Source organism: Neomonachus schauinslandi, chromosome 5, assembly GCF_002201575.2.
Source record: "Neomonachus schauinslandi chromosome 5, ASM220157v2, whole genome shotgun sequence".
NCBI classification, from domain to species: domain Eukaryota; kingdom Metazoa; phylum Chordata; class Mammalia; order Carnivora; family Phocidae; genus Neomonachus; species Neomonachus schauinslandi.
This window is the reverse complement of record NC_058407.1, coordinates 58248752-58260216: the sequence shown is the minus strand read 5'-3', so window position 1 is coordinate 58260216 and position 11465 is coordinate 58248752. Positions and strand designations below refer to the sequence as shown.

The 11465-nt window shown below is 50.0% G+C and overlaps 1 protein-coding gene across 1 annotated transcript; it reads left to right on the top strand.

Moving 5' to 3' along the window:
- The first annotated feature begins 6 nt into the window (after nt 1-6).
- On the top strand, nt 7-4241 carry SUOX (sulfite oxidase). The gene is made up of 4 exons (XM_021687173.1): nt 7-104; nt 1578-1634; nt 1905-2082; nt 2321-4241. Exons 2-4 carry the CDS (start codon nt 1588-1590, stop codon nt 3728-3730), a joined length of 1635 nt encoding a protein of 544 aa, XP_021542848.1. The 5' UTR covers nt 7-104; nt 1578-1587; the 3' UTR covers nt 3731-4241.
- The last annotated feature ends 7224 nt before the right edge of the window (nt 4242-11465 follow it).

Here is an 11465-nt window from a genome sequence, read left to right as displayed (position 1 = left end):
GGTCCTTCATTCTGGACCAACGTCACGGTGCTGGCCCCGCCCCTTTGCCAGCCGTCGTCTGGAGCCGGGCGGGTAAACCAGCCGCAGAGCGGACGCAGAACCCGGTAAGGGGGTTGGGGGGCTGGGAGAGGGAAGAGGTGGAGGAAGGGCTGGTAACCTGGGCGATAAGGGCTGGTAACTTGGGACCCGGGAGTGCTCCGAACCCCATGGGTTCGAACAAAAACTGCCGGTACCGCCTCCACTCCCGCTGCCCAGCTGCTACGAGACACTGTTGTGCCAGCAGCTGGGCAGTGGCAGGGGACTGGGTGCTGGTGCTCTGGGGCTGGATATACCCTCCTACCTAAAGTGCCCCTGGGGAGTAAGGGGCCACCACCCGCACAAGGGGTGTGGCATCTGTTTTGGAGCAGAAGGTTGCTTCTCCCAAACCTGGGACCCTGGGCTGACCAAGTTCACCTGTAAGTCAGCCCTACTTGCACCACTCCAGCCTGGTTATTATAAGTAGGCTGCTGGCGTCGAAGTAAGGTGGGAGGGAGAGGGAGGATCTCAAGGCCCAGGGGTAAAATGCAGACTCTGCTCCTGCTCTTATTGCCTTCGCCCTCGCAGTTTCCCTGCCCGCCCCCCTCTTTAGCATTTCACTAGCAATTGGGACTTTTCTCACTCTTCCCTATTTTGGCATTCCCGGGGTCAGTGATCTGCTCAGTGCTCTGAGGAAGGAACTGCTGCGGGGCAGAGTGGAAAAATTACTTCTTCCCTAGCGCATCCCCTGACACTGTGGCCATTACTTCCCAATTTGCTGAGTTCACAGGAATGGCATAGACAAGGTAGGGGTGGGGACCCTGGGTTGGGGTCCACTTCCCAGCTGGGTTCTATTTTCTTTTTCCCTAAGGTTGGTAGAGGAAAGGAGGGGACTGAAAGGCCTTCAAAGACAACATTATTACTTGTTTGCTCCTCACAGCTACTCTGCTAGGTAGATCTCATTTCACAGATGAGACACAGTTTTGAGAGGCTTGGTATCTTGCCTAGGCAATGGGGCTGGTTAATAGCTGGGCCGGTTTCACAAACCCAAAACAGTTCGACTCCAGAATCTGAGTTCGTTCATCCCATTAGGCTACCACTACCTTTTTCACCTTTTTTTCCCTATCTAAGTTAGTCTGCCCCTCAGTTGTCCTCTGCTGACTTTGGAGATAATAAACCAGCAAACTGGACTGTAGATATTTTGGCTTCTGTCCTTTAGGCCCTTGGCCCCAAACATTGTTCTCTGTAGTGGACAAAGTAGAGAATAGAGGATGGGAGATAGGTGATTCTAGAAGACCAACCCCCTCCCTCCAGCCCCATTCCCTTCCATCCTGTCAGCACAGTCTCTCTGAAGTCCTTTAGGTTTTTCTCTAAGGACCCATTTGGACACACACACACACACACACACACACTCCCATCCTTTGGCCTCATTACCACAGAAAAAGTATCCTCATTTGCCGGGGAGTTCCTTGTTTACCTTCTTCCACCGGTTTCCTCAAGTTGCCCTAATATCATCCCCTTCCAGAACTCCCTGTCTTGATCCTGGAATCTTTTTCCCACAGGTCTGCCACAATGCTGCGGCACAGGGCTGTGATCTCACGTCTCCGACAGGCCTGCAGGTAGGCCATCGGATCCTAGAACTCGTCTCCTAGCCCTTACCTCCCACCCCCAGTATCTTTATGATGTTTTATCTACCAGATAAGATAGTTGAGATGGTGACTACTAGGGAGGAAAGGGAAAGCCATAGCTCACCCATTTGCCCCACCCATCCCTGGACAAACAAAGTCCCAACTGAAGGAACCGGTGGCCAACCTGGTAAACCCCAGGCCTTCACTGTCTCTCTCATATGATCGGAAGTGTGCCACTAAGAAGACCTCTCTCTCTTCCAGGCTCCAGTCAGTCCCCTCAAGGCTCTGCATTCAGGCCTGCTCTACAAATGATTCACTTCAGCCCCAGTGCCCCAGCCTTGCCTTCTCTGGTGATAACTCCAGCCCTAGGGGATGGAGAGTCATGGGGACTCTGCTAGGCCTTGGTGCAGTGTTGGCCTATCATGACCACCGGTGCAGGGTAAGTGGGGAAGGAAGGGACTTCACTGTCAGAACAGAGGGGCCCTACTAAGCTCCCCAGCCAACCCAGGCTATTAACACAGAGCCCATGGTGATACTGTCTTCCTGCAGAGTAAAGATGGAGTCTGCTACCTCTGTTTCACAGTGGCCATGAGTTTATGGGTTGGATCAGGGTGAACTAGAGTGATTCCTTCTTACTATTTATGTTTCTTTTTGCCTTACCCCTGCCCTGCCTGCAGGCTGCTGAGAAGTCACCACACATATACACAAGAGAGGAAGTGAGATCTCACAGCAGCCCTGAGACTAGGATCTGGGTGACTCTGGGCTGTGAGGTGTTTGATGTTACAGAATTTGTGGACCTACACCCAGGAGGGGCATCAAAGCTGATGCTAGCAGCAGGGGGTCCTCTAGAGCCCTTCTGGGCCCTCTATGCCGTTCATGACCAGCCCCATGTACGTGAGATACTGGCTCAGTACAAGGTCGGGGAGCTGAGCCCTGAAGACAAGGCACCCTCCACTTTGCAGACCTCTGACCCTTACGCTGATGATCCTATACGTCACCCAGCCCTGAAGGTCAATAGCCAGCGCCCCTTTAATGCAGAGCCCCCCCCTGAACTGCTGACAGAAAACTATATCACACCTAACCCTATCTTCTTCACCCGGAACCATCTGCCTGTACCTAACCTGGACCGAGAAACCTATCGCCTGCATGTAGTAGGGCCACCTGGGTGTCAGTCACTGTTCCTATCCCTGGATGACTTGTACCAGTTCCCTAAGCACGAGATCACAGTCACTCTTCAGTGCGCCGGCAACCGACGCTCTGAGATGACTCGGTTCAAAGAAGTAAAAGGTCTGGCGTGGAATACTGGGGCCATTAGCACTGCATGCTGGGCTGGGGCACGCCTCTGTGATGTGTTAGCCAAGGCTGGTCACCAGCTCTGTGAAACTGAGGCCCACGTGTGCTTTGAGGGACTGGACTCAGACCCCACAGGGACTGCCTACGGAGCATCCATCCCTCTGGCTCGGGCCATGGACCCTGAAGCTGAGGTCCTGTTGGCATATGAGATGAATGGGCAACCTCTGCCTCGTGACCATGGCTTCCCTGTGCGGGTGGTGGTTCCTGGTGTGGTGGGTGCCCGCCATGTCAAATGGGTGGGCAAGGTGAGTGTGGAACCAGAGGAAAGTTACAGTCACTGGCAGCGGCGGGATTACAAAGGCTTCTCTCCATCTGTGGACTGGGACACAGTAGATTTTGACTCAGCTCCATCTATTCAGGAACTTCCAGTCCAGTCGGCCATCACAGAGCCCAAGGATGGGGAGACAGTACAATCAGGGGAGGTGACTATCAAGGGCTATGCATGGAGTGGTGGTGGGAGGGCTGTGGTCAGGGTGGATGTGTCTCTGGATGGGGGCCTAACCTGGCAGGTGGCTGAGCTGGATGGAGAGGAACAGCGCCCCCGAAAGGCCTGGGCCTGGAGGCTATGGCAGCTGCAAGCCCCTGTGCCAGCTGGGAAAAAGGAATTGAACATTGTTTGTAAGGCTGTAGATGACAGCTACAATGTGCAACCAGACACGGTGGCCCCAATCTGGAACCTGCGAGGTGTGCTCAGCAACGCCTGGCACCGTGTCCACGTCCGTGTCACCCCATGAGAAGGTGAAATGGAATTACCTACTTCCAGAGTCATTTTCTCAACCTCTTTCCATACCCATCCTTTTCCCTCCTTACCACAGAAAAACCTTTCCTTTCATCATCACTTCTTGGATGACAACCCTGTACTGTGCCTTCCTAAACCACACATAGATACACACATTGCACATTTCCAAGCAGGCACCAGCTCTCCCATGACACTATGTTACGTAACTCCTGTTGTGCCAGGAGTTGAGAGCTGCAGGAGCAGGGGGCTAGAAGGGGGGGAAATTCTGTAAACAAGCACTCTTCTCTTCCTACCCCACCTACACTTCTAATGTATATCACCATTTTATTTTGCTTTTCTTCTTGGGAGTCTTCAGAGAATGTGTGTGGATATGTGTAAGAAAAGTGTATGTGCAACTTTCTACTGACTTTCTGGGTTGCCAACGGTTGCGAGGGGTGAAATCCTGCCCCTTTATAGTTCCACTTTTCTAAATACATCAATAAAGTGTTTAAGTATACAACTCTGAAAAAAGATTATGACTTTTGGGACTTCTTAAGACTGGAGCGTGAGCATGTTGCAGGAGGGAGGTGCGCTGGTACTGGAATACGTAGTGAGATAATCCAAAACAAGGTGGGAGGAGAGAAGGGAAGCTGGTGCAGGGACGTCAAGAAGTGGGACGTCCTTCTCTGAGGTCGGCCGGCATCTGTAGCGTTGCTTAGGTGACTGACCTCAGAATACCTCCAAGAGAGATTTTAAAAATTGACATTATTAAGCTCCTCCCCGCCCCTCCCCATTCCTACACTTGGCAGGAATGGCAAAGAATGCTGAGAGGTTAAAAACAGTATTCTCTTAGTAGGGGCAGGGCAAAACTTGGCACTAGGGGCAGATGTGCCAGGGCACGTGGGGTGTCCAATGTGCGCCTAGTTTGCAAATCAGATGCAGATGAAGGGGCAGTCATTGAGTTACCCTCCGCACGCGACCGCGCCTCTCCGACTTGAATCTTTCGGCGCTCGGCTACTCTCCCCTAGCTCTTCTCCCTTTCCCCCAGCAGTCTCCCCGGCTTGGGGACGCTCGGAGTTCGGCCACGCCGCCTGTCGCCTGGTAGTGGGACCGGAAGTTGTTCGGGGGAGGGGGGACGGCCGTGATGGGGGGGGTTGATGGGGGGGGGCCGGTCCCTTCTCAGGTGAAGCCGCTGATGGAGATGGAGCCGCCGCCGCCGCTGAGCGCCCGGGTCCCGGGTCCGGCCCGGTTGCCGCCGCCTTAGTGACCCCACTCCCCCCGCACTGGGCCGCCCGGGCCAGAGTGGGGGACCCCCGCTGCCCCGCCCCCCTCCTCCCCAATACCGTCCCCTCTCCCACACCCCCCTAGCCTGCGCGCGCGCGGAGCTGCCGCAGGTGAGTGAGGGGCGGGGCTTGGGCGAAGCGCTGGGGCGGGGCCTCGGTTGCCGGGGGCGGGGCCTGAGGGGCTTGGGCGTGAAGTGAGGGGAGACGCGGGCGGGGGTCTGGCGGGAAGAGGGCTTAGCCGCCTGGGCTGTGGCTCGAGGGGGGAAAGCTGGCCCGGGTGGTCGGGGAGGTTGGCGCGAGGCTTAAGGTTTAGGGGAGGGTAACGGAGAGTCAAGGGGTCCTAAAAAGGCGGGACACGGGTCAGGGCAGAGTACCGAGGACAGCCAGGAGCTGGGTGCGCGAGGCTCCTCGGTGGGGTACGGCTGGGGTAGAACAGAGAGACAGTGGAGAAAGGAGAAGCAGAGGGGGTACCTGGGCAAAAAAGCGAGGGATTAGGGGGTTTTGTCGAGAAGGTTAGAGAGGACATAGGCCTAGGTGAGGAGATCTGGGAGGCAATGAGCAGAATAGGAGAAACGTGGTAAGAGAGGAAACTTAGAGTGGAAGTGGAAAGTGATGTCTAGGGTACCATGTAGGGTGAGAAGTCTAGGGAACCTGAGAAGCAGGTTCCTGGGAAGGAAGAGATTCCCTGCATATGAGTCCTAAGAAAGAACTGTAACAGAGGAAGCCCTGGGGCTGACAACTCTAGGGAGAGACAGACTTGGGAAGCAGTTATAAGCTAAAATAGGCCTCCATGTACCTCCTCACACAGCCCCATCCCCAGTTATTTTCTTACCCTTTGTCTGCTAGAGTTGTAGATTCTCACTTTGGAAATTTTTGTTTGATGTCTATGCTTTTTAAAAATGTTTTATTTGTGATTGGTCCTGTCTGGAGACAGTTGGGAGTTTAATAGAACACAGATTTTTAGATATGAGATGTTTAAGAAATAAGGTACCCCATTTCTCTCTCCAAGGTAAGAATTTACTAACTCTGCTTCCAGGAAGATCTGATGCATTACCAACCACACTGTGTCAAGTTTTACACACCTTCTTTTGCTTCAGTCCCTTCTCTCATAAGCAAAACTGTCTACTGTTGTGACTCTTATAGATTCCCCCACCGACAGGTTTCATAGCTCCACCTGTGTCCCAGTCTACCCTGCCTGAGCCCTCAAAGCATCATTCGTGAGCTTAGAAATTCCTGACCTGATCACATGTCAGCTCTAGGCTTTCCATTATCATGGCCAAGCAGAAGACTGTTGAGGCCTTTTGCTTCCCCCTTACTGCTTGCTACTTGTTCACTCTACCTGTGTGAAGGTACATGTTTATATTCTTAGGAAGCATTAAAAAACAGGTATCTGACTACCTACAATATTTCCACTTAAGATAACTCAGATTCTGAGGATAAGGCCAGGACAAGGCCAAATCAAACAGTCTTTGAAAATGTAGCTTCTTATTTGGTAGGAGTATGTGAGAATGCCTAGCTGGGAATCCCACATCTCCCCATGGGTCTTTCACTGGGTCAGTGAATCTTGCTTTGTGATGTGGGGGACTTCAGCCGTCCCTACAACAACCTAAAGCCAGAGAATCCATATAACTCCCTGGGTCATGAGAATAGTCAGAAGAGTGTCTCATGAGATAAAAATAAAGTCTTAAAAGAAGAAAATAGTGTTGCCATTGGGAAGCAGGATAGGTCTCACTGGAGCTTCTGGGGTGGGTCCCAGGGTGGTGGAAGTTGCCCTCAATTTGGCAGGTTGAGAATTATGTCTTGCCCTAGTCAACAGATGCTGATGTCTCAAGCACAAAATATAATGTCTTTCTTGCCCACTGAGTGCAGTTAGTTCAATTGTAGCTTCTGGGCAATCCCCTTCCTCTTAGTAGGCTAAGGGTAAAGCACATTTTGGGACTTGGCTCAGAAAGAAGTCCTGAATTTTTTCCAGTGAAAATGCAACTGAACATTTCTTCTTTATTTTCTCTTAGTTTAGATCTGCAGCTTGTACTTCCCAGCGTGGGGGGAACATTATCCCACCTTTTACCTCCTACTAACATCCACAAAGGAATTATTTTCTCCCGAACTGGCCATCTTCCTTCCCTCAACATACACACAAAATAACCAAGGAAAAAATTAAGATAAGTTATTGTTGGGCAGGTATTTCGAGGTTCATTTTACTCTAGCAGAACAAATAAGAGTGTGGAGCCCTGTGGGTGTAGACAATGCTATAAGCAGAGGTACTCCCTCTTTTTGTTGGTCTCTTGACCCTGCCTGAAGGAGGCTCTGAATTCCAAGCTGTTTGATTTGCCTCCTTTTCTCAGAAGAATTGTGGATTCTGTATTAGAAACAGGGAGACAGTTTCAAGGTTTATCTGACGGAAGCATCTAAGAAAGGATAGTGCTGATATGAATGGCCTGTCTCCTCCCACCCCACCAGTGGGAATGGCATCAACCTTATAGACTCCCAAATGTTCAGATGCAGACCCCCAAATTGTTCATTTCAACACCTGAGAAAGAAGGTAAGCGTGGTGACCCCAAACCTTCCCACTGTGGCAAGATTTAACTTTGTACTGTAGTGGAAAGACTGGTTACCTGCTTGGTAACCTGGGCTCTATTTGTCTTAATTCTGTCGCTAACCAGATGGGTGACTCAGCTTAATTTCTTCTTCTGTTAAAAACCAAGAGATTGGAGGTCATCTCTCAGCTCCATTCTAGCTCCAAGATTCCCCAGGTCCTACAACATCCCTGCCCCAGGCCCTCCACATGAAGAGAGGCTTACTAAATTGGATTTTCATGGCCAGATTCTTTGTTAGCAGAGGAGCCCAAAAACATCTTTCCGGCCCAAACAACACTGAGCCCTTTTGATGAGCATGCATTAGAGACTTCCGGTCAGGACTGCCACCAAAGGCAGTGGTTCCTGTCTCTTCCACCTTTTTGCTACCCTGCCCCAGGCAGAATAGTTCATTGAGACTTCCGTATAATTTCAAATCTCACTTGATAGAGCTAACTTTGTTTGAGGGCATCTTTGGCTTCAAAACTAATTATTATAAAATTCAAATTCAACTCTGCTGCCCTACTTCCCTCACCCCTGCCCAAACACTGAATAGCAGTGACTTTGTGGGGCCTTTCTATAAACACAGGGCTCAAATACTCAAGGGTATATCCAAAAAAACCCAGAGAGTATTATCTCATGTGCCTCATACCTAGTGATTTAAACTGTTTAGTTTGGCCCTTTCCTTAGTTCCTTAGGTCCTAAGAGGAAACATGGGAGGGGTAGGATTGTTTCTCCTCCCACCCATAAACCTTAGCCCTCTCTCTCTTCCACAGTCTACGTGGGGAGGACAGGGAAGTGCAAAGAACAAGAGAAAAGATGCATCCATCTGAGATCTAAAAGGAGACAATGAGGTGATATTTTCCCACTGTCCAGGTGTTGTGTTTCCAGCTCCTAGCCCTTCTTATTTTAGAGACTGGCCATTCCTAGGATGACCTGAGAATTCATCCCCTCATCACAACTCCCCAAGCACTTGGATAATGAAGTCGAGCTGTCTTCCTCTGTATTATATGTAGACAGAAGGTCACCATCTTCAGCCTGGTGAAAAAATGAGTCAGATCTTTCTGCTGTAAAGACAGACACATGAGCTGAGAAAAGGTTCGTGGGTTTCCTTCAGAGGGCCCTAGGTTGACCCTAAAGATCATTTCAGAGCTGCAGACTGTTGGACGTCAAGGTCTGTTTCCTGGAAAGGGGCATGTAGTCAGTGGTCAGTCAGGCTGCAGACAATGCCTCATTCCACCTCTGCCCTCAATCATTTACCTCTTTCCCCTCCCCAATTATGCAAAGCCCTGACAGACAGCAGAACCAGCCAAGTGACTTGGGTGCATTTTTGTGTCGATTTCATTCAGTTCACAAAGGTACAGACAAGAGAGGATGATGCTGTGGGTTTGGTTTACTTGTAGTACCTGAACTGCTCACTCCCAGGCAGGTGGGAAATTCTGTCTTGTTAATAATCACTGCACTCCACTTCAGGTCCCGGGTCCTAGGGGAGACCAGAGAAAAAAATGTCTGCTTCTCCCTGCTGCAGTTCGGGAACAATAACCAAAAGGACGGCACAGATCCTTGCCACTCTCTCTACCTCCACTCTCTTTCCCAACAATATCCTCTTCACTACCTTTCTACCCACTAGACCACATGGAGTGTATTTTAAATTCCAATTTTGGAGTGTCACCGGGTCAAACAGGATTCTTTTTTTTTTTTCAAACAGGATTCTTTAGAGGATTTGAAGAGCTTTAAATACTTGTGATGTCCATCTTATTTCAGGCTTTCAGAGCCACTACATAGAGAGAACTTGACTTTCTGACATTTTTGTCACCTAACAGTGAAAGCTGTGGGGATGTTTTTGTGGAGATGGGAAGTTGGGGTGGTAGCTGATGCCAGACCTGCCCTTAGAAGTCAGACCTTGGATTGCTCGTGACGTGTTGCTTGTCAGGAAGTGTGGTGGGAAATCTTCTGTCTAGAAGGGATGTCCATTCCTGCCCATTCCTGTTCAAACGCGATATTGTGTTGATGGGAGAAAGCCAGGGCCATAGAGGACTCTTGTTACAGTGCCAAGTGGATTCAAAAGAACAGGGAAGAAAATCTTTGTCTCTGGAGGTTACAATGACCAACCTTTCCTCCCTCCTCACGGTGACACTTCCTTTTGAATTGGGAGACTAGCTATTTCTAGTTGCTTTGTATTCAGTTCACTGAACTGAATTTACAGTACATATGTGCCTACCTCCATCACTGAATGACGCCTAACTTGCTATAAAGCCGGTTTCTTTCCAAGATTTTTGAGCCAAACCTGTCTTGTGTAACTAACTTCTCTCTTTTTATACCTCCTCCCCCTGCGGTACGTCTCCAATTGGCAGTGCCTAATTTGACCCAGTTCCTCTAAGGAGACACTAAGATCTGCCTGCCTGGCCAGGCAGGGGAGGAGGTGCTTTGAGGGGCGGGGAGTGGGAAGGTTGGGAGGGATGTGCTGCCTGGAGACTTGAACAGTGAAGTACGTCTACTGATTTGCTCCTGGCTCTCAGAATACCAGGATTGGGAACAGCAGAATCTCCGTCCCTTCTCACTTCCAGGGTTACCAACTTGGCATGTGGACCTGTTAGAGGCAGCCAAACACTGATTTTGCCCAAGATGTGTCATGGAGCACCTGTTAAGAGCAATTAAGAAGCAAAAGAGCTCAGTTTACTGCTAGGAACAAAGTCCAGCTCAGAAAACAACTCCTTCAGACCCTTCTGGAAATTGTTTTGGGACCATTTGGGCAGGTGTCCAAGAATGAGATGCACTTCCTGAGCCAGTGCTGGCTGAATGCTATGCTTCAACTGTTCTGCCTACCTAGTGCTTATCTAGCCCCTGGTTCGTTTGTGTCCTCTCTCTCTCTCTCTCTCTCTCTCTCTCACACACACACACACACACACACATTACATTACATTAGCATATTTCTCCTCTTAGAGCCTGCTCAACTTGTTCTTCTTTTTAAGTAACAGACCCCACTCCCACGGGGGTCACACCAAAGGAAAAGATGCCTTAATTAATTCCCTGGTTAGAACCAGGGAAAAGCAAGAAGATCCTCGACTTTTGAAAGGAAGCAAGATGATTTAATGGGAAGAGCACAGCTCAGAGTGGCGGGAGACCTGTGTTCTTGTTCCAGTCTCACCAAGAACCCTGAGACAAGTCACTTAGCTGCTCTGAGCCTCAGTTTCTCCAAGCAGAAAATGGAGGAAATCTTGCTCACTCTTGCTTCTCCTGCATGGGGTGTGTGTGTGTGTGTGTGTGTGTGTGTGTGTGTGTGTGTGTGTGAAGGGAAGTCACATGTGGCATCTTAGCTTTGCAGTTTTGAAAAATCCCAAAGGGCAATTATGGAGCTAATGATTCGGAAATGAAAGGGGCCCCATGAGTACCAGACCGCCCTTCCTCATTCTTTGAATCTCTGCCCACCACAAGTTCTATGGCTAGTTCCAGAGGGTATGAGTTTGCTAACCACTGTGGACTTGGGCTCTTCTAATCATTACCCCTAAGGGAACCTTCAAGGAACCACTCATTATTGTGGCTTGATCTAGCTGTCTGATCCCAAAGCTCAGTCCATCCCAGGGAGGATGTGAAGAAGAGTTGAAAATAAATTTAGATAATTTTTTCTTCCACACCCAGGCTTCCTGGGTAAGACTAGGACTCTCTAATGAAATCTAAGGTACAGCTGCTTTGTGAAGTGAAGGAAAGCCCATGTTTCGGGCTTTCTCTTGACACTTTTCAGAGGAGTATGATGTCTCTCAGCACGCGAATGACCTGAGGGAGTGGGGAGACAGGGTAATAGACACTTTTCCCCTGGGCATCCTCCAGAATCCTCCACCCTTGCCTCTAACAGTATAGTATTACAAACAAACCAAATTTTCATCCATCTGCCTCA

What these genes read in the sequence shown, in the direction of transcription:
- SUOX (XM_021687173.1), top strand. Translation starts at nt 1,588, where the DNA reads ATGCTGCGGCACAGGGCTGTGATCTCACGTCTCCGACAGGCCTGCAG. An exon ending in CGTCTCCGACAGGCCTGCAG is followed by an intron (nt 1,635 to 1,904) that starts GTAGGCCATCGG and finishes TCTCTCTTCCAG; the next exon opens with GCTCCAGTCAGTCCCCTCAA. An exon ending in ATCATGACCACCGGTGCAGG is followed by an intron (nt 2,083 to 2,320) that starts GTAAGTGGGGAA and finishes CCCTGCCTGCAG; the next exon opens with GCTGCTGAGAAGTCACCACA.